At 42.3% G+C, this 27,431-nt stretch overlaps 1 protein-coding gene across 1 annotated transcript in view; it reads right to left on the reverse strand.

Moving 5' to 3' along the window:
• The window catches only part of LHCGR (luteinizing hormone/choriogonadotropin receptor), a 54,175-nt gene that overhangs the window by 6,558 nt on the left and 20,186 nt on the right, over positions 1-27,431 (reverse strand). Inside the window, exons 4-10 of the mRNA XM_063078958.1 lie at positions 25,403-25,477; positions 21,860-21,934; positions 21,694-21,771; positions 12,125-12,193; positions 8,154-8,228; positions 4,197-4,382; positions 89-169 (exon numbers count right to left, since the gene is read on the reverse strand). Of these exons, the coding sequence (XP_062935028.1) occupies positions 89-169; positions 4,197-4,382; positions 8,154-8,228; positions 12,125-12,193; positions 21,694-21,771; positions 21,860-21,934; positions 25,403-25,477 (639 nt within the window). The remainder of the gene's footprint in view (positions 1-88; positions 170-4,196; positions 4,383-8,153; positions 8,229-12,124; positions 12,194-21,693; positions 21,772-21,859; positions 21,935-25,402; positions 25,478-27,431) is intronic.

Genomic DNA, 27,431 nt, shown 5'->3' on the forward strand with positions numbered 1-27,431 from the left:
AACCCAGAAAATCGTTGGCACTGATAATAATAAGGTGCACACAGAACAAGATATGATTTCCTGAGTTTCTTCGCATGCAAATACTTACAGTGTTTCATTATTTGGTTTCCTTACTGTGCTTTCACATTGTTTGGAAAAATTTTCAAAAATGGAAAATGAAAAATTCTGTCTGAAAGACAAGAGGTAAAAAAAAAAAAGTTGAGCTTTTGGTCTTTAAACTAAACCCGATCATGTCTATGCTTTGTTCATCTAAATTCTTTACACCTGTATTGTGTTCTGCACCATTGTCCTAACCGAAATGCTTCCTGAGGAGAGAGTAAAGGCTTCTGAGTTGTCATTAGAGTGCTTCCAGCTTAGATAAAATGCTTCTGAGTACTGAGTGTTTCGTGTGGGCTCTAGGGATGAAAAATTTGAATTTGTCATACTGAATCATGGATTTTTCAGTGCTTATTAAAAGCTACATTTATGGTGTATTAAGGTTTGCTTACCACTCTTCTTTCCACATCGGCCTTGATTAACAAATAACCATTTGGAGTCATGGCTTTGAATTGTAACTGGAAATCTCTTTTGTAAGGATTTGAAGATGCTGGACCTGACATTATGATGTGAATTTTTAGCTTTTTTTCTTATGTGCAGAAACATACGTGGGTGCTCCCTACTCCTCTGTCTTTCATTCTAAGAAGTTTAGCCTGTGGAAAGGGGGAACTGCCAAGAAAACAAAAGAAGGCCTGTACTTACCTAGGGGAATACAGTGGTCCTACCTTATCCGTGGTTTCACTTTCCACGGTTTCAGTTACCTGTGGTCAACTGTGGTTTGAAAATTCCAGAAATAAACAATTCATAAGTTTTAAATTGTGTGCCATTCTGAACAGTGTGATGAAATCTCCACTGTCCTGCTCTGTCCTGCCTGGGACATGAATCATCCCTTTGTCCAGGGTGTACACGCTGTATATGCACTACCTGCCTATGAGTCACTTAGTAGCTGTCTAGGTTGTCAGATCCACTGTCACCATATCACAGTGCTTGTGTTCAAGTAACCCTTATTTTACAAGAGCAAGAGTAGTGATGCTGGAAATTCAGGTATGCCAAAGAGAAGCTGTAAAGTGTTTCCTTTAAGTGAAAAGGTAAAAGTTCTTGATTTAAAAAGGAAAGAAAAAAATTGTATGCTGAGGTTGCTAAGATGTATAGTATGAATGAGTCTTCTATCCATGAAATTGTGAAGAAGGAAAAAGAAATTTGTGCCAGTTTTGCTGCCACACCTCAAACTGCAAAAGCTATGGCCACAGTGTGTGGTAAGTGCTTAGTTAAGATGGAAAAGGCATTAAATTTGTGGGTGGAGACATGCACAGAAAACAAACGTGTTCTGATAGAAGGCAAGCTCATTCTTATAACTTTTGTTACAGAATATTGTTATAGTTGTTCTATTTTATTATTAATTTCTTACTGTGCCTAATTTATAAATTAAACTTTATCATAGTTATGTATGTATAGGAAAAAACATAATATATATATGTTTGGGTACTATACACGGTTTCAGGAATCCTTTGGCAGTCTCAGAACATATACCCTGTGGATAAAGGGGGACTACTGTACTTACCTAGGGTTAAAACCTAAGAGAGGTGCAAAAATGAATAAAGAAATAGGGAAAAGTAGATCAGGCTGTGAGTGCCTCAACCTTTACTGATGAGGAAGGGGCAATGAGGCAGTTCCAACTGGATGTTTCTACGTATTTTTCTTCTCCAATATTGAGACAATTCCTTGTAGGAATAACTTTGTAAAAAAGCAGGAAGGAGGAGAATATGTCAGAATTATTTGGCTTACTTGACTTACATTCAAAAATTAATCAGCTTGTTGTTTTGGGTCAGGATTGTAAATCCTCACACTTGGATCAAATAGCATGTGTGTATGTGTCTGTGATGCTGGCTCTGTATCTGTATCTGACATTTAGAGTTATTGTGTGTGAACAAATCCATAATTAACAGGAAAATGTGGGTATTGTTGGCCTTCAGATGATAGTACTGGGTGCTGTTTACTCTTTTTTGAAATTTTAATCATAGATACTAAGGAAGTCTTAGGGGCCATCTGCCCAGGCAGCTGTGTGTGTTATCCAGGCAGGCGGTAACTCAGAGTTTTCACAGACATTCCACAGGGCCAACTTCAGGCTCTCCATCCTCACTGGCATCCAAGGCTTTGAGCTTTAGGGTTACAGAGCAAGTCAGGTAAAGCTTGTGATTCCAATCAAGACAACCTCCGTGTAACATTCTCATCTCATCCTGATACTGTTCCGTGCTTGCATTGTCCTTTTTTTTCCCTCCCTACCTGAGGTAGTCTCTTTCATCTACTGGAATAAAAAGCCCTGAATTAAAGTTTTTATGTGTCATTAATTTCAGAAGGTATGTGACCTCTTTGCCACAAAAGTGCAGGTATCCAGAATCAGCTTTATTATAAACCAGCATCTGTATTGTTTTTTTAATTGGTCCCTCACCAGATTTACTCACCTCCAGCCCATCCTCCACCCTGCTGCCAGAGTGATATTTTATAAAAGCAAATTTGAGTAATCTTGCTTTAAATTCTTCCTGGCTCTCCATGCTCTAAACAACTTGGCCTGGCACTCAGAGCCCATGAGGGCCCACCTCTCCTTGGCTTCCTCTCCTGACTCCTCTTCCCCCATGCACCCATAAGTCTCCTTGCTCCAGTTTTTCTGAATGACTTTCATTCACTTTCTCATGCTTTTGTGCCTTCACACGAGCCATTCTGTCATCTTGGCATGCTTTCCCCCACACTGGTCTAGCCAGCTCCTACCTGTTCTTTAAGACTCAGCATAAGTCACTTCTCTCAGGAAGCTTTCCATAAGCCTGTCTGCCATTTAGAAACTCTTCCTCTATGTTCCCAGAGCATTCTATTTTGTTCTCTGCTCTGTCATAACATTTTCTGTATTCGACTTAAATATCAACTGTCTTGTGTGTTGCCCCCACACATCTGTCTGTGACTCTGTGAGGGTTGGGATGAGCTCTTACTCATCTATCTATCTTCAGACTTTTGCACAGTGTTTGGAACTTGGTAAATGCTCAATTAACGTTCTATGAAGCTCAGTGAATGGTGCATAACTGTCTGAACACAGCAAGTGTTTTGTCTTCTCAGCTACCCTGAAAGCTTCAAGCAGAACCCAATATACCTATGCAGGGCACAAATAATATATGCTGGTTGATTAATTATAAATAGTTTAGTGTCAAACAAAGACAGCAGCAACCTAGTGTCACTCTCTTGGTTACCTTATCTAATTGATTGAGAATATCTCCATAGGCTCCAATAATAACTTTTTAGGGCAGTGTTTTTTCAACTGTGAGTTATGATCCATTAGTGGGTTGTGAAAACAGAGTGCATCAAGATTGGCATTAAAAACAAACACGAAATAAAATAGAGTAAAATAACACAAATATCAGACTACATCACATACTAAAAGTTAAGTATGGCTTTGTTTCAATTGCATACAAGGGTACTTCTGTGTGTACTGCGTTGCAACATAAAAAAGATATAACTTACTATGTGTCCAGTCAAAAATGTTTGGAAAACAATGCTCTAAGGAAAGAATAAAATCCTGCCACCCATTCTGTATTGAAGTGAATCAGTAAGATGTCCTCCACTGGACACAAACCAGCCAGGAGCTCATGCCCTTTCTGTTCCCATTGTAAGCTAATCCTCAGGGAGTTGGGATTCTGTTCTGAAATGGAAGATGCTCTTCTACTGGGAGAGAAATAGCTTCAAAAAACCCTTTTATACTGTTTTGTGTCTATTTTTTAAATTAACGATTAGACATTAAGTAAATGTTACCTTCCTGAGTGTACTTCTCCTACTTTAAAAATGATGTTCTCTGATAAGGATTAGAACTAATTGATCTTTGAGATGCCAGTTTTGTACTCCATTTTACAATTGCTGAAATAGGCTATAATTCAATTAGCCCAGAATTGGCTACGAACCTCTTCTAGCTTCAGGGTGAATCAACTATTTGGCAGCAGTTTTCATGAAGAAACAGGACAGTTCATTTTCTTCTTGTCTATCTGAAAGTGACCTTGTGGCTATGGAGTTGGCCGAGAAGGCAGGGCGGGAAGGGGCAGGGAGCTGTCAGCCAGCTGACTACTTTGAAATCTGAGTTTCTGCCACAGCTTGGCAGGCTTTACCTTTCGTTTTTTACTTACTCTTTTGTTGGCAAGTTTCTAAAAGCACAGCAGTGGCTGGGGTAAGTCAATGTGGCATCCAGGAGATTGGTAAATTTTTCTCTTGATGGCAATTTTTTCAGAGAGTACGATGACGTGGCAATTAGCGTCTGAATGGACTCCAGCCCATAGCTTGGCAGGGCTTGCAATTTTGTAGAAGAAATGTCCCTGAACAATAAAGGGGAAAAAGGCTTTTTATTTATTTACTTTATGCATTTAATTCAGAGAATGAAACCGCCCCTCAACGATAGTATTATTCTAGGTTCTGAGGAATCTTTTCTACGTCTTGCTTTCCCCCTAATTCTCCATTTCAGTTACTCTCATTACGATCTGAATTCAAAAAAACCATTCTGTATTTTTTTCTCATATGCAGCCCATTATTCTTTTCAAGGTTGAGTATAACTCCTTGTACCTGTCATACCATTCATTAGCATTGTCTCTCTCCCCTTTCCTAATTCCTTTCTTTCATTCTCTCTCTTTCCCTCTACCTCTCTCCACTTAGCAGAAGTGAAATAACGACTTGCTTTATGAGATAGCAGGCACATGCAGTGACATCACCTTTTGTGCTGTACCTCAGGGGGAAACACTCAGGGTTAGATGTCTCAGTCTTTGATTGAGCCCTGCAGGGGAGGTTTTCATGAAGCATGGGCTGGCTGCCCTATTGAGAGCTGCTGTGTGGCATTAGCCATCATCTACCCAGGAAGGAGAATGCACGTTTTCTAATGGCAAACTGGATTCATCTGTCCAAAGCAAGGAAATGGCCACGCAAGCAGAAAGCTCAGGCTTTGTAATCAAGGTCCTGAACTCCTCAGTTTTACTAGACTTGAGGCAATGTGCAAGAAAATTCCAAACATGTTAGATGACAAGAGGAAGAAGAGTCAGTGGGAATCTTAAAATTCTGCTCATCTTCTAAGTGGCTGCTACTGATGCCCCATGAAATTTTTCCAGCAGCACAGCGCCCCTCAGCAATCTGCCCCAATACCTAATGCCCAGCATATGAGAGGGGATCAATACATGATTGATGGAAGGTGAACTCGAGAACATAGAATGATGACCGTTGTTGGCCCAGGGTGGAACAGTTAAGGCGGCAGGATTTTCTCCAGGGGCTTCAGATTTTCACTGCTTTTGTGTCCTTGTTGATTTAGGTAATCATTGTTCTCATTCTGCTTTATAGAGTTATTATCACAGATGTGTTGGGGGTTGAGCATAGGACTCTTTGAAGACCTGCTGGGGTTTGTTTTTATTTTTTTGAGTGGGTACATTTTAAATTAGGATCTTAAAATGGCAAGGCCTCATTACAAAGAGGTGAATCTCTAATAGTAGATTTTCAGTCTCAGTGACAGACCAGTGTGTAGTGGGGAGATATTTTTGCCGTATGGGTGGAAGGGATGCTTCTAGATACCATTAGAATCCTAGGGAAGTAATGAGAACAGCTGCTTGGGAAGGAAGAGAACTAGGTCTGGTACCTCTGTTCTGGACATGACAATATAGGTACCTGCAGTGCCCAGTCATTTCTAAGCAGCTGACCGAGCAGTTCTTCAAGCAAAGACTGTTGTGCAGGAATCTTGTGACCACACTAACTCAGTCATGTCCCATGCCTGAGCCAGAGGCATCTCTCTTTGTCCAGTGGTGGCCAGCTTGCTGTAAGAGATCTGCTGTAAGGGTGTGCTAGACTGGAAAGTGTTTAGTCAACATGTAAGATTCTGAGTCTGAGTTTGGTGTACTTTGAATATGAGACATATAGAAAGGGACCCCCAGAATAAGGTGTGCAGAAGCTGAGAGACAGCAGAGAAAGCAGTGGGCAGGAGCCATGAGATAGTGGAAGCCATAAGTAAGCACAAATCATGAGGTTGAGTGGAGAGTAGAGGAATTAGGATTGATAGTGGAAGAAGTGAGGAAGTAGAAAGGATTAGGAATTTTAGGGGTGGGAGTTAGGAAATAGACAGTCAGAGGTTGGTGGTGGCAGGAATTAAGAAGTAAATTAAGTCCGAATGGATAGTGGCAGGAACTAGGAAACAGGTGAAGTCAGGAGTGGTGGGAGCTAGGAGCTAGAGAGTCAGGGCTCGATAGTCAGGGAGTAGGAAGTAGAATCCAGAGTTGATAGCAGGTAGGAATGAGGAAGTAGACAGACTCTGGAGTCTACAATGGTGGGAGACAGCAAGTAGACAGTCATGAATTGATGCTGGCAGGTTCTAGGATATAAAGTATAACTGGGATAGTTCAGGTCCTTCTCCTACTCAAAACCCTAAAGCCTACTCATCTCACTGAGAGAAGAGGCCAAACCCTTACAAAGGCTGCAAGGCCTCCCATGACCCCGCTGTCTGCCCCCCTCTGCCCTTGTGTTCAATGACTCTCCTCTTTGCTCACTCTGCCATACTGGCTTCCTTGCTGTTCTTCAAATACACAAGGCAGGAACCTGCCTCTGGGCCTTTTCTTTGGCTGTCCTCTCTCCTGGAGTGCTTTTCCTGCAGCTGTCCCCATAACTTGCTCCTTCACATCTTTCAGGTGTTTGCTCAAGTGACACTTTCCCAGGATAGTGCTCCCTGGCCATCTCCTGCAAAATAACTCCCCCTCTCCAAAACTCCTTTCCCCGCAACCAGCTGAATTTTTCTCCTCCACAACTGATGCCATTGGCCCTACTACATATTTATTTACTTATCTGATCCTCATCTGTCTTCCCCCATTCTATGAAGGCAGAGATGTTTGTCTTCCCTCATTTTGTTGGTCTTGTCTGATGCCTAATCCAGTGCCTTGCACATAGTGTGGGCTCATAAAAGAGTTATTGAATGAATGAAAATGAATGAATAAACAAGTAAACAAATGAACTGGGCTACCCTGCTTTCTAGCACCTTTTCATGTTAAAATGACATGCCTGTTTGTTGTTCTCTACTCTTCATGACTCTAATCTCTTTAAGGGAAGGGACCAGAGCTGTTTTGCTTACTACTGTCTCTTCAGCATAGTGCCTGGTAAACAGGACATATTCATTCAATGTTTGTTGAATGAATAACAGTGCATCATACTAGGGAGTAATGGACTGCTGCTTCTGTGGAGGAGTGATGTGGTCACCCCACGATAGAGCTGCAGACTGTGTGGAACTCTGTGGCATCTCTCCCCGGAGCCTGGCTGCAGCTACAATTTTCCGTAGGATGTTTCAGGCTTCTCAAGGCTTTGTCAGGAGACTTTTGATTCCATGTCCCATTCCTACTAATTTTTCCACATGTCCTTACTAAGGGAGGCTGGCTCCACTCCTTGCACCCTTGCAGAGTCTGACACAAAGCAGCTCAGCCATGTTCAACCAAGTGCCAGGGGCAAGTTAGATCTCTGGCCTTGGATTCCCAAGAGTGGATTCCAGGCGGGTAGCCCTTCTCTCTGCTAGCACATAGCCCACCTTCCCCTCAATCATGTGTTGAAGTCCTCAGTACCTCGGAATATGACCTTATTTGGAGATAGGGTCTTTACAGAGGTAATCAAATTAAAATGAGGTCATTAGAATGGGCCCTAATTCAGTATGACTGGTGTCCTTATAAAAACAGGAAATTTGGAGATAGACACACACACACACACACAGAGAGAACACCACGTGAAGACTGGAGTTACGCTGCCACACCAGAAGGAATTACTAGGAGCAAGGAGAGAGGCCTGAAGCAGATTCTTCCCTCACAGCCCTCAGAAGAAACTAACTAACCCTACGGATGCCTTGATTTTGGACTTTCAGTCTCTAGAACTGTGAGGCAAAGTTTCTGTTGTTTAAGCCACCCAGTTAGAGGTAATTTACTACAGCAGCCCTAATACTTTTGTTCTTTGCAACAGCAGCCTTTTCAGATGCAGAGGCTGATGCCCCACAAACCAGGCTGGGGATGATGTGGCTGGACACCCAAAGTAGGCCGGCCGGTTGGGGTGTACTGGGTGGGGAGGGGAGGCAGCACCACTGTACTCACAAGATGCTTGGCCCTGTGGCCCCCCAGAAGGCTCCGTTGTGGATCCTCTCCAGGTGTACGTTTTCTTTGAGCTCCCTGTGGGGAAGGACAGTTTCCTTAGTGGAGTTTGCTCCTAATGTGTCAACATTCATAGCTATGTATACACACGTTTGGGCCAACCTGTGTGCATAGAATGCAGGTTTAGAAGGGGAAAGGGAGGAACTATAGAGAAAGTGGAGAAAAAGACACGCTAGTTCTTGGTGAAACTGCAAAATTGCTGGAGTGTGTGTTTGACTACATCTTTTCTCTGCAATTTCCCCCTTACTTGGTGGAACCTTTTGTCCTCCAGCTTAAAGTCCTTACCCCCTCCTGTTCTGGAGTTATGGAAGTTTACTACCAGATAGCTGGTTAAGGTTGAAAATGCTGCTTTAAGTGGCAAGGCTGCAGGGTTACAGTGCAGCCTGCTCTGTATCAGACTCTCAGCAATTGTGACCTTCCTTGGACATCTCAGAGTTTGTTAATAGTAATATACTGAAGTTTGCAAATACTTAAAAGAAAAGGTAGGGTCCATTCAACTTTACCCCTTTCATAGTGTAATTTGCACTCTTTTTCTTTCAGCTATGCATGTCTCTGGGTGAGAAAGGGGAGGAATTACTGCCTCTGTGGAAAACTGCCCTATGCGCTGGTGCCCCACGGGTTTGTGCAGCATAGATGAGCATTGCTAGGTGTGCGTGTTGTGGAAACAAAAGTGTCTCAAGAGCGTGGAAGAAGTCAAAGGCTGTTATAGCAGTAGCTGATGGTGCCTCATCAGCTCTGTTCCCTTTAGCTCAAAGCAGCTCAGGCTAAATTCCTCAGGAGTGACCCAGCCTGAGCAGCCTCCTGTCTGGGCCCTGAAGCTGGTGTCTCTAAACATAGGCCTTTCTCTGGGTGGACAAGGGAGCTAGAAGAGGAATCCCTGAGCTCAGGTCTGCCAGCCTTTGTATTAAGCACTTTCTTTTTACAAGAGAAGGGTGGAGACTCAAAGAACATTCTGGGAAACCCTAGTCAGTGAGCACAGTGGGCATCAGTTGTTGGTGTGATGGACACAAGCACGAGAACAAGATTCTGTGCCACTGTTACAGTGTTACACAGTGTTACATGGCAAAACAAATAACTCCAATGCCCACTGCTGCTCTCCCAGCCCCCGCCCCCAGCAGGATGACTAGGTAGTTACCTGCGCTCGTCTCATAGCTTTACGTCTTCTTCATTGTCTCTCTGCATGTCTCCACATCACGCCTGTCATTTAAAAACTGCAAAGGCCCCTGTATCTCACTCTCTGGGTAGCTGTTTTCCACATGTTTCTCCTAAGCACTTTCCTAGGAAACCCTCAACCCTTTCATCAGAATGCACCTGTCAGTCTCACACCGTCCCATCCCCTGGGTGTATTTCTATTTACAAGAGATGAGGTGGTCAGAGTCAATTGCTGTTAAAAATCTAAATCTAAAGAAATTTTCTTTTCTAACCCCCCATGGCTCTTCCTGATTCGGTTTGTTTTAACTATGTTCAGTTATGGTTACAAATAATTGAAAGTGGGTTCTGTGAGCAAATTATCCTCGTGTCAGCTAGGTCAGATTAATTGTTCAAATTTCACGACAGAGCAGTTCATGTGTTTTATTAAAACCCAGATCTTTCTGTATACTGATAACTCTGCATTGTGTAACTTGGTCAAAAATTAAATTAAATCCATATACTGCATTTTCCTGGGGTCACTTTTGAGAATTTTCCCAAGCGATGTGACCCTGTAGATGTGAGAAGCACAGGCAGGGTGACCTTCTGAAGCACAGTGCAAGAACCCACAAACTCCACCAAGCTTTCCTCAGTGGGGAGCGCTGGCGATGGGAGGAACTGACTCTGGACCCCTGGAGGTGTCTGAGGGCAAACTTCTGGTCTGCTCCTCCCTTACCTGTCCTGCCATAGTAATCAGGATATTTGAAAACTTTGCAGGGCTTCTGTGTCATTGTTCTGAACAACTTTGGACAGGCCTGTTTAAGAGGAAAGTCTGAAAGGATGGTTTGAAAATTTTGCTTGACAGTTTTGAAAACTACTCCCCCCTCCCTGCTTAAACTCTTCACTGGGTGTCCTTGCCCTTAGAAGAGATTCAAACTCCTTCCCATGGCCCCTCAGTCCTGCACAGCTTGCTCCTGCTACATCTCCAGACTTTTCTCCAGTCTTTCCCTTGCTGAAGAACCTCCAGCCACACTGGCCTCCTCACAATTCCTGGAACTTATCAACTTCTCTTCTTTCTCAACTCAGGACCTTTGCACATCCTGCTTCCTCTTCCTGTAATGCGCTTCCCCTCACTATTGTCATGGTGGACCCCTTGTCATCCTTTAGGCTCAGCCTAAACATCGTGTCCTCAGGCCCACTCTACCAAGCAGACCCAGTACTTAACACAGTGCCTAATATACTGGTGGTGCTTAATAAATGTTTGTTGAAAGGACATATCAATGACATCGATTCATGTTCTTGACAAACTGATTTGTGTTCTTGGTTTCCTCTTTTTTGCAACAGTGAGGTACAGGGGAATGCAGAATTTTGACTAATTGGACTTTCCACAGTCTGTACCCGTTTTGGCATCTCTGTAATGGCTGAGGCACTGCTGACCACCTAAAGTCCTCCCTCCTGAACTCTGCTTTCCCTGACCTTCCAAGGATGTGCTCTGCTGGTTTTCCTCCAAGTCTGTTTGATTTTGGTCTGGCTTTTCCTCCTCATTTGTTTTCTCCCAATTTTATATACAGTCCTCTTGTTTTTCCCCCTTGTTCAGGTGAGCTCAGCTATAAAGGACTTCAGCCACCCCCTGTATTCAGACAACCCCAGCATTCATGTCAGTATCCCTTTTAACCTTCTACCTTTCCTGCTAACAGATTGTATTTGTCCATTTTCTGTTGCTTATAACAGAATCCCTGGAATTGGGCTTGGGAATCTGTGTTTTAACCAGTCTGCAGATTATCTTTTTATGTGTTAAAGTTTGAGAAGCATTGGTTTAGATTGTCTTTTATACCACCTATTTATTTTAAAAGACTTTGTTTTTCTTTTTTTTAAAAAAATTTTTTAAAAGATGACCGGTAAGGGGATCTTAACCCTTGACTTGGTGTTGTCAGCACCACACTCAGCCAGTGAGCGAACCGGCCATCCGTATACGGGATCCGAACCCGGGGCCTTGGTGTTATCAGCACCACACTCTCCTGAGTGAGCCACGGGCCGGCCCAGACTTTGTTTTGCTTAATGATGGCTTTAGTTGAGCTTATCCTGCACTCTTAGTTTTGATTACACATGACTGTAGGATGATTGTCACCTCACCCTTTACCTGTTATGGCTCAAATGTCCTCAGCCCCACATGCTTTGTGAATGTGCCACCCTTTTAGAAGAGGAGCCATGGAAAGAAAGAGGTTGAGAACAAATGAAGGAAGCAGTAGGGGTGTTTCTCTTGAGATAAAGGCTGTTAACACTGGGGACTGGGGTAGGGTGGTAAAAACACAAAGCTCCCTCACCCTGTGGAAAAAGAGCTTGCTCCTCTGTTAGCCCAGGGAGATGGGATTCTCTGAGCAGGTCCATTGTGGCTGATTAGGCTGGTAAATGGTGTTACTTGATTTCTTTGCAGTGGGTCCAGGGGAAGAATTTCTTTGTGAAATTGTGCTGCCTCTAACACACCATCAACCTGAGCGAGGGGGCTAGAAGGGGAGGCTGAGATGGAGGAGGCATAAAGTAGGGTGTTGAATATTTCAGCAAACTGTCAACTTCAATGGATTGAGGCTGTATCTGTCTTTGAAATCAGGGTACTCTGGGGTTTCCAGCCAGGCGGTTGCCTAGTAACATGCATGAAACACTGAGGACTAGTCACTTGAAAGTTTATTTTTTTGCCCTGAGTTAGTTGCTGAAGATTGAGTGTGATCTGGTAGCCAGAGTAATATTTCATTTTTATTCATGAGCTGGGGCAATAAGCAAATACTTACAGTGAAATCAGCGTTGTCCCATTGAATGCATGACTTTGTACTTCTTCAAATCCATTTCCATATAGTTTGCTGAAGGAGGGAGGAGAGAGGGTTTAGGAATGGGAAGGAACCAAAAGAAACGCAGTTTGGAAGCACACATTCTTCCTCCTGTGACATTTAGTGCGAAGATAATTACTGGCATTCGTAATATTCAGCTCTGTTTCACTAACATTTTAGATTCTATGGGCCAAGAGGGATGAAGCTCTTTTTGCTCTATCTCCACCACCACCACCACCACCACCACCACCACCACCAATTTATTCAGTGCTTATTAAGTGCCAGATACTTGACCAGCCTTTCTATGTACATTTTATGATTTAATCCTCATCATTATTTCCATTATTCTGATAAGAAACCTAAGCCTCACCTTTATGTAACGTAGCTCACTTAAGGTCAAAGGAGAGCAGTGGCACAGCTGGGATTTGAGGCCAGAGCTGTCTAACACTTAAGCCTTTTCTCTGGTTCTGCAGGCCTGTGTGGGCATACGGGTTTTCTGGGCTGCTGGAAGCTGAGACCAAAGGAAGGCCCCAGTACTGAGTCAGCTTTCTGTTTTCTTGGATAAATATGCGGTTTTCCTGATGTCAGATTTGGCTCTACAATCAAGATTTCAATGTATGTATATAGTTCTTTGAGACCCATTAGTAGATGGTGAAATCAATTTAGTTGGGTGCAACCAGCATTTTAAAAAATGAAATAGAAAAGAATAGAACAAATGAAAAGTATTAGAGTATGTTGTAAGGTATTAGGGTGATAATGTTTATGAAATTTTGTTCTGCCATTTTAATGTGGTATATACATGTAAATACACAGATATGTGAGAATATATATGCATGTATATGTATTCATAGGTATATGTATAAATATACACACATGCACAACATAGATACATATACTTCTACTCAGAATAAGACATGAGAGGCTCCTTAGAACACAGATACTGGGCAATGTTAGAATCAGAAAGAAGCCTAGTGAGGATCAAGCATCACCCCTTCATTTTACAAAGAAGGGAATAGGCTCAGAGAGGGAAAGTGACTTGTCCAAAGCTCAGAATTAGCAGAAATGGGACAGAACACACTTTGTCTGGAGCTACTTCCAGATCATCAGTTTTGCTGGTTGTTTTTACTTTTCTCTCCCCCAATGCCCTCATGGCCCACTTATCCTTCTCCTGCAGGTTCGCAGTGTGTCCTTTCCTGGCTGCCGTATTTAAAATACCAACCTCCCATCCCCCAGCATTTCCTATCCCCCTTCCCTAATTAGTTTTTCCTCTGTTGTTCTATCACCATGTGACCCAAGATTATATTTTACTTATTTCTTTTGTACCTCACCCAGGAGAACATAAGCTTCATGAGAGCAGGGATTTCAAACTGTTTTGTTCATTGCAGAATCTCCCATATCTAAAATGGTGCCTGGCACTTGGGAATATATGTTAAATGAACTGGATGACCACATGGGTCTATATAAATGAATTTCTCACTGTAAGGTATAGGCAAACAAATGTGAGAGCCACTGTCTTAAATGGAAATATTTGTATAAGCTTTTTTGGGAACAGCGATGTAAGACCCAAGTGAGAAAGGGGTATGGTGCAATATAGAATTAAGCTCCTGGTATCTGGCAAGACCCTGACTTCCTTTTACAGGGTTGCTGGCAGCTGCATGGCCGTGTTAGGGACAGGCTGAAGGGTATGACTTGAGAAACTGTTCAGACACATGTTCCACCTGCTCCTGCTCCAGGTGGCTGTTGTCCACAAGGTTTCTCTAGCCTTTAATAAATAAAACAAGCATGGAACCTCACCTTACGGCGTGTGCATATGTATATAATATGTATGTATGTAAAATATGTGTGTGTATGGTCTCTTTCTATCAACCCACAGCACACCTGTGGCAAACCAGCATATAAATAAATATAGGTGGGACTCATGTTGAACTGTGATATGTGAGCTCTGAAATACAGGAAATGCAAGTGTAAATTAGAGATTACAAAATAATTCTTAAAGTTTCCTCATTAGATTGAGTTCAAAGAGAGCGTGGGAGCATATTTAATTCATTACTTAACACCTCTGGGGCCTCGCACATTGCCTGGTACAGAGCAGGAGCTCAGTCAGCAGTCTGGGTGAGGCGGCAGCTTTGACCTTCCTGGAGGGAGGGCCCTCCTGCATGGCCTCCCCTGCTCTCACATGCCTTTTTCTGGAGTTCTTCTGAGTTTACGGCCTCACACACTAGTTCTTAACTATGCTCCATATGGGATTATTGGATACCATTTTTCAATAGTTTTCCTTTCCCTTTTGTATTGTGGGATCTGAGAGGATAGGTACGTGGTTTATATCTGTTGTCTTGTGTAATTTATACACAACCATGTTGCCTCTTTAGCAGCTCCATCCCAGTGGAATACTTTTTTATTTTACATTTAGAATATTACTCTTTGGCAGTCTCCTGACATTTCAGGGGTTGAATTCCTTTATAACAATCGCTTTTAGGTGGAGGAATCATACCTTTCTTTTTTCTGAACTTCCTTAAATTTGATTTCTTAGAGTCTAGGTCAGCATTTGTCAAGGCACTCTCCTCCATCCACTGAATCAGAATCACCTGGAGTTCCTTGTCAAAAATGCACACTCAGACCTACTGACCACTGCAGACCTACTGAATCAGAAACTAGCAGTGGTATCCAGGAACATGCCCTTTTATCATAAGCTCTCTCAGTGAGTATTGGGCAACCTAGTTTGGGAACCTTGTGCGAGGGAATATCAGAGGGCGATGCTATTCTCATTTCCATGCTGCACATCAGATGGACTGTTGCTCAGAAGGGAGTACAGAGTCTAATCCCCTTATTGCATTCTCTACATGTGTAGTGGATCAATAAAAAATAGCCTCTTCTTTGTTTTTGCAAAGCAAATCTGCCGGGAGTTATCTAGATGCCCATTACCTGTCACAGCTGTGTGCTGCCCTGATCCTAGTTTTGACAAATATTAGATTTCATACTCTTTTGTTGGGCTCACAATGCCATTGCTCTAAGTGCAGCCTCATGATTAAACGTGTAGGCACTAAGCCCAACTGCCTGGGCTTGAATCCCAGCTCTGCTAATTACAACCTGAAATACTATGGGAAAGTTACTTAACCTCTCTGTGACTCAGTTTCCTAATCTGAAAATATAGCAATAGTATCGACCTCATAAAGCTGTTAGAGAATTAAAAGGGTAAATATATGCTAAGCACTTATAAATAGGTTCTGGAATACAATAAATGCTTAATGTATTGGTCCTATCATCATCATTATCATTATATTTTGCAGTAGCCTCTAGCCTTCTGACCAGAACAGAGAAAAAATTCTCCCTTTCCATGCTCTTGCCAGTATTTCTATCAAATACAGGTGTCCTGTTTAATTGAACTGTCATCCTCCTCCACTGGGGTAGGGACCTTTTTGTTCCTGGGCAGAGCAAGTCAGGTCAGTGGCCTGGGCTGCCTCAATGTATTCATTCTCCAAGGGCTCTTGACCACCTTTGGTCTGTGCTAGCATCGTGGACATTTTTGCATTTGGACATTTTTTAATGTCTTTCTTTTTTTAATAGCCTGGGTCCTGCTTGTCCCAACTATCCAAAGAACATGTCTCACTGTTTCCTTTTCAGCTGCTTCTGTCTCTGTTCTTACCAGTCACACATAATAGATTGATCTTCCTTGTTTTGATTAAAAGAGTGGCTTCCTTACTTTGGAGAAATTACAAATACAAGTGGGAGAGCTCATGCTGTCAGGCCTGCACAATGCTTTTAATGCCCTTTAAAAACATCTGGAGAGTCACTTCAGATAACTCTTTTTCCCAGAACATCATGGTATCAGAATTAAATGAGGAGGGCTTCCTTTGCCTTGAGGATTTTGTCACTGGCACAGAAATAAAGAGCTCCCCCTGCCCTCTCCTCTGTTACAATAGCTGCACCTAACTTTAAAGCATTGCCTAGGTCCTGTACTCAAATGTCAGCAATTGTGAATCAGACAGAGAAAATGGTACCTTTTTGTTCAAAATAAGATTCAGGCTTTAGATATTAATCACAGATGATACTCCAATTCTGAATGGAGTACTTATAAAGAACTTCAAATATTCCTGGGGTTCTAAAAGTATTTCTGGGGTTATGTTAATAGTATTTGACATTTGGCCATAATTCTCTTGGATCACCTGGTTTCTGGATGATTTCAAAGAAAAAAGCTTAATCTATGTTTACAGATCCTCAAGGTCTCAAAAAGTGGCCCCATTGTTGAAGGGCAAAGCATACTCTTTTAGAAACTATACGCTCTGTAAGCAAATTTTTATCAACGACCAAATAAACAGCATCTTAAAGAAGGGGGGTACTAAATATGCCACTGTGTTCCCTGTAGGGCACTTTGCTGAAGTCCTTATATAAATAATCCTTCATGTATGAAGACACTTCTCCAGTGGATGTCCTGGGAGTAGCTGTATGGATTACTGCTGCCCGTTTACCACCGTGTGTTGCCGTCACCCTAGTTTTGAATGTACATCAGGGTCCCCCCGTTTCTGGGGGCACTCACAGTCTTTTTGTCAAGGGCTCTCTCTCCCTGATATGGATGTGCCTCCTACCTTTCAGCAGCACTGAGTCTTCATGTTTCCCTCCACCTCAGCCAAGTTCATGTCAACTTATGTGACCTTGCCATATGTAATAATAAAAAGGGTGACAGGCATCAAGAAGAATGATGACAGTAATGGATTCTAATATACTGAAGCAAATTTTTGAAAAATCCATGTTCCATAGTGATACTTCCAAAGAGCACGAGAGAGAGAGAGGAAAGAGGGAATAAAAGAAGACTCTTTTTTTTTTTTTACAGAGGAGTGCTGGCTAATAAACGTAGAGGAATGATAGAATATAAAAATTACGATTTTGTAACTCCCTTTGAATAATCAGCAGAAGCTGAAATCATTGGATGAAAGGTTGTCGGCCAACTGAATAGACACACAAATTCAAAGCATCCCACTGTGGCTTACTTATTAATGACAAAGGGAAAAATGTGCCCTTACAATTAAAAGGTCTGGCAGTCGCCACCGTAAACAAGTGGTCAAGTGGTGGGGCAGTGTGACATGATGTACTTCCTGATTTGATGCAGTGGGAGAGACACAACATCCCCTTTGCATGTTCTTATAAAAATGTTTGACCTGAATCTAGTCATGGTAATAAAATCAGATGAATACAGAACACTGGCTTGGGCTTCTCAAAGGATTCAGTGTTATACAGAACAGAGGAAGGCAGGGGGACAATTCGAGTAGTGGAAGGAGATGTGGGAGGTGAGGTTGGGAGGACTGAGGACTTAACAGCCAAAATGCAGTACATAAATGTTGATTGGATTCTGAATGTCAAAAAATCTGTAAAGACATTTTCATCCAAATGTGGACTATAGGTTGGGTGATATCATTAAATTCATGTTGATTTTCTTAGATGTAATGGCATTGCAGTTATGTAGAATGTCCCTGTTTTGGGGAGCTACATGCTCAAGTATCAGGTATGAAATGTCATGATGTCTATAAACTTCTTTTGGCTGGTTTGGCAAAAGGGCAATGTGTTGTATGTACATACTCACATGTGAGTATATACTCATGTATGTAGAGATGGAGTGGGTGTAGCTAGCTGTTAATAGCTGGTGAATACAGGTAAGGTGTATGGGGTGTTCGTCATACTGTTCTTTCCATTTGTCAGTGGAAAAACAAATGATGGGAAGTGACTCCATTTTTCAGTGAAAAGTTTCAAAATAAAAAAAATTATTTGAGAGGAGGTGATGAGATGTTTTAAAGATGGTCTAAAACAACTGGCTTGCTCTATGTTGTTGAACATTAGTTTTTAACTGTTGTTAATTGTGCTAATGGGGAAGTTGACACAATGTGATTGGATTTTCACAAGCAGGTATTAGTAATCAGATTGAATAAAAAGAGAGAGAGGCATGTCGAGGTGACATGACTTGACTAAGGCTGCTTGGCTGGTTAGATGCAGAGGCAGGACTAAAACCCAGACTTCCTATGTTAACACCCAGCGGATTCTCTACTGTGTCTTGTCATGGTTGCAGCCTGGGATCTTGTCATGCTTTGTCAGACATCCCTGCTTGAAGCATCTTAGAAAATTAGTTGCTAGGACTTTTCTATCTCTTTGTGGAGTTCGGATACGGATGAAGGTTGTCGTCTCCTTTTTGAGACTGGTGGGACCAGTCATCTAGAATATTTTAAAGGTGGTTCAGGGAAATCCTGCTCACACAGGGAAGATGTTTCAAGGTGGCCTCTTAAAGAGATTTAATGAAAAGCCAAAGTGGCTATACGGGACATAAGACTGTAATGAATAGTTTTAGCATTAGCCCCACTGAGCTTCTCCAGCATCAAGTGACGTATTTTGTTTCCACTACATGAGCTCGCAGTTGATAAAGATTTGGGTTAGGAGAGAGCAAGACAAGTTCCACAAAAAGCAAAATCTCAAATACTTCTAATAATGAAAAGAGAAGGCTTGCTTTCGTTATTTTCTAATTAGGGAGTTGAACTTTATAGTTGAGAAAATAAGGCTTTCCTCTTTAAGTGTAATTCCCTTTTCCAGCAGGGTGCTCAACATGATCCTTCACTTACAGAAGGGCCCTTTCAGCTGAGAACAAGTGCCAAGCAAATGACTAATCACTCCTCTTCCAGATGAAGGGCAAGAGTGAGTAGGGGAGGGAAGCGCAGTGCCCTACAGACTCTCTGAGAGAGATGGAGCCACAACCCTCACTAACTTCAGAGGTGGGGTAATCACACCCTGCTGGCATGCACTATTCCTCTTAAAATCACAAGTTATGGTCCTGGAACTAGAATACCATGCAGCTCTTGCATGCACATGCTAAAGTGTGGTGAATGAAAAGGAATCTTTGGTTTCTCCTTGAGTTTGAGTCTGTTGGGGTGGCCCAGTCTTGTGAGTTCATAGTTATCTATGGATTATCTCAACGTTGTTTTCTTCTGGATCCTCCTTCTTGTCTTCTGCCCTTTCATTTCTACTCCACTCCACTCCCATTATGTACATTTACCTTGGAAGAATACCTATTGGTCTCTAGTTATTTTTAGATTTATGTCAAGATCAAAGGGAGTCTTGGATATTTGTGATCTTTGAATAAAAACTATTCTGTTGGGTGGTTTCTTCTTGTTACTTTTCTCAGAGTTTTCTCCAAGCTTTATCCCCTTATCCTGGCATTCAAGGCCCTCTGTAATCCAGTGTCCCCTCCACCCCAGCTATTTATCCAAACTTATTTTCCATTCCTTAAGCAGGAAGTTTACTTCCAAGGAGAAGCCTCTTCCTGTTCCCCTTCCCATGGCCATGCTTTTGTGCATGCTGTCTCCTCACTTGGATTCCTTGCTCCCCTTCTCTCTGTATGTGGTACCACATAATGGTTAAGAACACACCTCTGGAGCCAGACTGCCTGGCTCCAAATCTTGGCCTTGGATAAATGCTTAACCTCTTGCTACCTTGGTTTCCTCATCTAAAAGTGGAGCTGATAGTCCCTACCTCATAAGGTTGCTGTGAGACTTTAAGTTTTAAAAAGTAATTAAAACAGTGCAGGAATTTAATAAGTGCTATATAAATATTAGCTGCTATTATCCCATTTACTCATACAAATGTTACTGATTCTATGAGGTCCAGTTCAAGTCTCAGCTCCACTATGCAGCCTCCTCTGACTTCTCCCACCCAAGAGGACTTCTCTGAGATCTTATTTCTGTATACCACACACTTTCACAGTGGATATCTACTGGTTTATATTATTCTTTCATTTTTCATGTCCCCCATCCCCCACTGAATTATGAGCTTCTTGAGGACATAAATCTTATATGTCTTTGGTGTTCTCGACGTAGGCATAGGAAGACCCCAGATCCTTAGGCGTGTAGTACTTCCTCACTCAGTTTTCTCTGTGAATAGCCTGATTCTGGCAGGAGACATGATGAATGAGTAGTTCCAGACCCATTATGCAGTGGCAGGTTGGAGACACTTTATGTAAACAGCTGGCAGAGCTGTGGTGTGTGAGGGAAGTGCCGGCAGTAGAGAGACTGTCGGGAAGTATTTCCAGGATCAACAAGTCTCCTTCCTAGTGTTCAAGAGTTGAAAGTAAAGAATTTGAGTTATATTGAAATAATTTTGGTTGCTCCTCTGTATTCTTTTGATTGCAATACTGTGAGCTGGAGCTACACTGGTTACAGCTTTGTAACATGACAATTATGCATGTAAAATTATACCTACACAAAGTAAAAGTGCTATATAAATGCAGTGTATTATTGATACCAATTTTTAGAATCCATTGATACAAAACATAATGCTCTGAGATGGTCTCTTCTCTTGCTTCACGTCTGTCTCTTCATTTCAGAGGCATTCCAATCCATGCTCTTTTTATTCTTTAAGGGTTAGCTCATTTACTGCCTCACCATAATCCTCCATGGACCGTAACCGAAGCACAAGGAGTGAGAGGGATATGGATGTGGGGAGCAGAACTGAATAAGGGTCACTGGGCTTTAGATATAAAGAAGTGAGTCATGGTGCCCAGGATGCTGCTTCTGAATGGTGGGGCAAAGAAGGTGCCCCATGTGAAGATAGATGGCAGGGATACCAGAGGGAAGGAAGTCACGCAGGTGTGCTGGGAAGGGAATGGGTTGAGTTATCTTAGTACTGTCCTCCTCAGTCTTTACATACACATGAATCATTTGGGATCTTGTGAAAATGCAGATGCTGAGTCAGGGTAGGCCTAAGAGTCTGCATTTCTAACCTGCTCTCAGAAGATGCTGAAGATGCTGGTTCATGGACTATACTTTAAATAGCAAGGCCTTAGAAAACACCACAAAAGGGGCAGGGCTTATGAAACCCTGTAACCTGATGAGTGACTGTCAAATAAAAAGACATTGTTTTAAAGTATTAAGAGACAGTGAGAATGGGCATAGATTGTTTTGCTTTAGAAACAAAATGAGGGGCTGGCCGGTTAGCTCAGTTGGTTGGAGCACAGCCTTATGGCCCCAAGATCATGGATTTGGATCCCAGCACTGGCCAGCCACAAAAACAAACAAACAAACAAAACAAAGGGAGAGGGACCCAAGGAGAAGGTGAAAAATCAGAGGAAGAAAGCAAGGTCTGTTGATATACAGCTCTACCTACTTAGAGAATTTCCTTCCAAACTCTTCTTAGTCGAAATCTTGAAATTTCTGTGCTCTTTTTAACCAGACAGCCACTCCTCTCCAGGCTGTGTCTTCCCAGCCTCAGAATATTCCATTAATGCAGTGAACAATTTCATCAGTTGGAAATTTGGTCACTGAAAATCCATAGGGCCCATTTGATTAATTTCGAACTGAATTGGTTGGTTGGTTGGCTGTCATGTGAATATATGACCCAGCTGCAATCCCACACAACTCCTCCCACCCTTGGCATTTTAGGTCAAGAAGAATGTCACCAGCAAGTGAGGAATGTAGTAAAACACGAGAAAGAGCTCACCTCCAGCCAGAAGTGAGAAATGCAGGAGGCTGTGTGGCACAGCATGAATCTGGGAGTTTACTCACAGTGTCATGGATTCGTTATTCATCCCTTGAAAAGCATTTGCTGGTATGGTGGTTATGTGTAAGTTATCGCAAATTTCCCTTGAGGAAAGAAATGAGAAATATTTACTTTCCAAATTTTAGCTGCAAATAGGAAACTGTTATGCACAGCAATCAGCCTGGTACTTACAGAATGAAATTAAATTCAGAGGAGAAGATCTTCGTAACATCTGGAAGTTTTCGGATGCCTGTGTTACAGATGCTCCTGTGATTTGGGGCAGAGTGGTGATGTGGGCAGAGAGTGATTGCCATTATGATATAAAGATAAGAAGGAGTAGAAAGGCAATTTGTAAATATGATTTTCATATTAAGTTAAAGAAATATTGAGTTTGGCTTTATCAGTAACACTTTTAGCTGATGAAGATTGTTAGAATTTAAAAGCCCCTAATGCCATGGGAGAAGTTGCTCTAATGACTCCTATTTACCAGCACCACACTCTAACCAACTGAGCTAACTGGCCAGCCCTAATGACTCCTATTTAGAGATCTAGGGTCTGGGATCAAACTTTCAGGTCTTTTTCATTTATATTTCCAGCCTGCCTTTTCCTGTTAAATCATTTGCATTTCCTTGTTGTATTGCATTCCATTTTATTTTGGTAATTAGTTTATTCCATACTCTTGATAGTTCTAGAAAACATCCCTCCACTTTGGAGCGGGTTTTAATTCAAACACTTCAGGAAGATTAATCTCATATGAGAACTCATATCCTTCATTATTAAAAAATCTCCCTTTAGTTAGCTACCTTGCAATTCAGGAACTTCTGCCTTGTATATCATTGAAACCATTAAACATTCTTTTGGTATTTGGAGCTACTCACATCTCCTTTTTTTCCTTCCACCCTTTATTTAACTTCAAAAAGGGAGGAGGCTTAAGTGATAGGCGAGACTGAAGAATACTTTATTATAAGAATGAGGCTCCTTCAGAGGAGTCCAGGCATCTGTTTTAAAATTCACCAGTTGTGGGCTCTTGACAACTGATACGAAGTGCCTGGCACCCTGATGACAATGAAACAAAGCTGGTTTTCTCTTCTGGCTCTCTCTGGTTCTCCTCTTTACCTATAACTCTAGGTCACACTGAATTGTGACCTGTGTGTGGCTGGGGATAGCAGTGTGGGCTTAGACTGCAATGTGTATTTGGGTTGGGGGAATATTACATTTTGGGGTGAAAGTGCTATTTAATGAAGACAATGATTTTGAGATAATAAGGGGCTGCAATGGTCAAATTTGGTTCTGGGATTTTCTTATATTTTTCCAAAGTGGTTGATGCTGCAGTATGCTGATGTGCCCTACAGAACCCCTGAAGGTTTGGAAAAGCAGAACACTTGGGTTTGGAATTGTCCAGTGTTAGAGTTCCAAAGAAGCTATGCCAGTTCCAGTAGCAGCTCCTATTGGAGGCCCCAGAGCAAGACTGATGATGTGGAACACCAGAGAGAGGATGTCCGTTTCCTCCCTTTCTGTTTTTCTTTTTTCTCTTTTTGGGTGGTGGTGACTGGACTTTACATCTTCTGGGGGAGTTTATGAAATTTAATTTATCAGAAAGAAGAGAGAGCATATCTGTGTTAGGGGGCTTTACATTTTTCTGTGTGAATAGTGATGACTTGATATTTGAGAAGAACCATAGTAATAAATTTATAGATTGTATCAAATTTCAGGAATTCTGGTATTGCTGGCAAGGCAGTGACTCTGTTGGGCTACAGTGGTACTCAATTTGTAGTGTTAACCAGTAGACTTATTAAGAATTAATGGGAGGGACTTCCAATCAAGATGGCAGAATAGACTATACCCAGTATCACTCTCTCCCCAAATCAACAAATTTACAACTACTAAAAAGCAAAAACTGCCAAACTGGGGCCACTAGAACTCAGGGGAAGAGGAGGAAAGATCTATGGAGTTCATGAAGGCAAGAGTAGCCACAATGATGGAAAGAAAGGACTGTTCTAATTGTTTGGAGCCCTGACCACTTCAAGGCTGGCCCTGGTGAGCACATGGAGCAAGAGCTGGCAAAAGCTGCACCTGTGCCCTTTGTATGAAGTTTCTTGGAGATGCAGGGGAGAAGAGGGCCTTGGTGGCCCCCAGGCCAGCAAGACCACTAATAGGATTCCCATGAACCCACATAGGAGTGAGGGGCCACAGACAACTGAAAAAAGGAGCCACTCAGAAGCTGGTGAGTCATTGCAAGGGACTGGTACATGGCCCTTCCCATGGAAAGTGTTTGGAGCACAGGTGTGGGGGAGATGGGCCCACCAGGGAAACATTGGGGCACAATATGGACAGCTCATCTCTCCTCTAGTCAGCACAGGATCACTCAGTGGAGACTGATCAGGAATACAGATCTGTAGGAGATATAGTTTGTTGAAAAGACTCAGGTCCAGACTAGGGTTATCACATAACCCACGTGTACCAGATCTCACAAGACCCGGACGTACTTACAAGGTCAACAATTAAACCCTAAGCTGCACAAAAAGCCTTCCCCAGAGAAACAGCAGCAAAGGAGCAATTTGGCTCAACCACAGCTCAAGTGCTGGTTTCCACAGGAAGTCCCCCTCTTTAGAAGTAACAAAACAACAACAAATTAGTTCCAGTGCAGAGTTTAAGTGGTGGGGGTAGCTAATAATCCAGTACAGAACTGAAAGAAAACACAAAAAACCCACAGATCAAAGACAAAGTTCTGATATTAACCAGTAAAGGCCTAACACTACCAAGGAACACCTATAAAAGCTAGAAGGACTGGAAGCCCCCTGGGCTCCTGAGCCTGGGTGGTGTGGGGCTGAGGGCCTTGGCCGTGCCCCTCTGAAGTCTGCATCCAGCCCACTGATGACTACTGAGCCACTGCCAGAAACTTCCCAGGCTCCCAAGCTGAGGTGGGGGGATGCCGAGGGCATCAGCCACACCCTCCCAATGTCCACATTCAGGCTAGCGACAACCACCAAGCTGCCGCAGGAAGCCCCGTGGTCTCCCCTGCCAGAATGAGAGGGGTGCCATGCACCTTGACCATGCCCCACTCTCCCTCCTTTCTCCTCCTCCTATCCTATTTCCCACCCCTTCCCCCTCAACTGCTCCACAACATCTTACAATATAAAAAAATAAATTAATTAAAAAGAAAGTTTTAAAAAAGCAAAAAAAAAAAAAAAAAAAAGAGTTAATGGGAAATATAAAGTAATGATCTAGTTTATAAGGCACAGTGTTTATACAGTTTTAGTTATGAATATAACTGTTTAGTTATATTACCTCAAGGCAATACTTAAAAAGTTTTCACTTAATGAATGAACAAATGAGATGAAGGAAATAAATAATTCTCAACCAGTGATGGGGGTCAAGTCAGAATTACCTCTCCCACCTTCACCCACTCTCTGACCACCTAGAGATTCTGATTTACCCTTTTTAAAGTGTCATGACCCCTCCATTCCCCACCATCAACTTTGAAAATCATTGCAAAGGGTAATGTTCTTCTCAGGTGTTTGGGACAGAGAAAATGTTGGGAACCATTTACACGTATGTGAAAGTACCCGGCATGGTGGCTGACAAGAAATACTGATTCAATCAGATGGCTGAAGTGGAACATGCAGATAATGCTAAGAGTGTGTTAAAAAATACTTCCCAACCTTTTAATTGTTTTGATTTTCATCAGATGCCCATCTTTCCCTCCCCAATTGCTTAAAAAGGAAAATTCCTCACAGGTATTTTAACCGGGGAAGATTTGTAAATGCTCCAGGCTCAATGTATACCAGGTTTTTGGTGTTCTGGATTAGTCTGTAAAGAGAGAGGGAAAAACAGGGAGCAGTTTAGTAGATATGTATTGTTTGGAATGCATGAGACCGTGATCATCAGAGGTTACTGGCTGAAAACAGCATCAACAAAATCAACCGACTTTCATATGCTTAAGAGGAGCTCCTGAGACTCTGGAGATGGACATGGTGCAGTGATGCTCTGCTCTTAACTTCTGAAGAGGCAGATAAAAGCATCCTGTCTGGGAGTCTGTCTCTGCACACCCCCCACCCCCTTGACTGCACCAATATCCAGGGCTGCTGGCTGAGTAGATCCTGCCCCATTGTGGGACATGCACACAGGGAGTGGTGAGACATTTCACTCTCAGGAGAGGTGAGCAAATCAGCTACTCTCCCTTTTAGGCAAACTGGTCCTCTTCATATTGGGTTGACCACCACACTGACTAGTTATCCAGAGGAGCAGCCAGCCAGGGGCTTGAATTTTGGGAATTTTATGTCAATTCTATAGATAACTTGCTGTGTGATGATGCCCAGCCTCTTAGCTTCCCTGAGATAGTGTTGCCTTCTGCCTCACAGGCTGGCAGGTGTTGAGCAATAGAATAAGCAGAGGTAATACAAGGCAGGACTTTAGAAAGTATGAAAGGACAGCCATAACACCACAGTGCCATAGTAGGGCTCTTGCTCTTCCTCCCACTCCCCTGATAACTGTGAGCCTTAAAGAAGTAGCCGCAGTTGCCAAGTCCTGTCTACTTTCAATTCAATAAAAAGCCAATAAATGCCTTTGGCTTTCTTAGTCAGGCAACAACCACCTGAGGAAATGATAATTACCTTGTTTTATACAGAAAATATTGTTGTATTGGTGAGGAACATGGGCTCTGGAGTCGCTTGGTTTTACATCCTGATTTTACTAATCAAACAACCTTGGATACATTACTTCAGGCTCTCTGTGCCTCAGTTTCCTCGTGGAGTGATCTTTTGAAGAGGATACGCATGTGTGTGGTTCATGGGCCTCAACCAGTGTTAATGATTATTATTATGGTTGCTGGAATCAGGGAAAAAAAGTTGTATGATTTTGTATAGTCAGTCACACAGCTGAGGAGTAGCAGAACATGGATGTGACCCAGTTTTTCTGACTCCAAATCTAGTGCTTGTTCCATCATTGGTTACTACAGTTTCCCACTGTTTGTGCCTGTTTCCATCTTGTAAGTTCTTTTGATTCTTCACATGGGAGTGATATGGCTGTACTTTTATACTTTGCAAAGCCATGCCTCATCTAATCTCTCCCAATTCTGTTACTCAAAACCTGCCAAGCTGTAAGGAAGGAAGCAAACATATTATTATTCCAGTTTTACGGAAGGGAACGCTAGCTCATGGAAGTTAGGAGGCTAGGCATCATTTCACAGCAAATATAGGGCACTATATTTATATGTGGGTGGGATGGAAGGGACTTTTATTTCTTAAAGATCTTTTGGGGTCCGACCTGAGGCCACTCATTCATTCTTCCTTTCATTCATTCAACAAACATTTATTGAGCACCTACATGTGTCAGGTACTGTTCAAGGTGCTGGAAATACAGCTGTGAACAAAGCAAAGAGAGCCTGCATGGAGCTAGCATCCTATCTTAGGGCTTTCTTTGGGATCCATAAAGTTTCCCTTAGAGCGCTTTATTTTTCTTTCTGTTGATAAATTCTGCTTTGTATCACGGGAAGCTTTATTTATTTATTATTTATTATGCCCTGGTGATTTTCAATATAAGTTGTGCTTCAGCATTAGCTGGGAAGTCTTTTAAAACTGCAGATTTCCAGGTCTGGGATAGGACTGTCATCTACAATTGTAATGAGCCCCACCCACAATTCTGCTTCACAAAGTCCATACCATATCTTTTTGCACTTAAATATCTATTATATTGATTTCCCTGTATTTGGTGAGTTAGTTTCACCTCCCTGGCCACATAGTCATCTCCTGGTGGACATTTATAT

The sequence above is a fragment of the Cynocephalus volans genome, chromosome 14 (assembly GCF_027409185.1).
Source record: "Cynocephalus volans isolate mCynVol1 chromosome 14, mCynVol1.pri, whole genome shotgun sequence".
Lineage (NCBI taxonomy): Eukaryota > Metazoa > Chordata > Mammalia > Dermoptera > Cynocephalidae > Cynocephalus > Cynocephalus volans.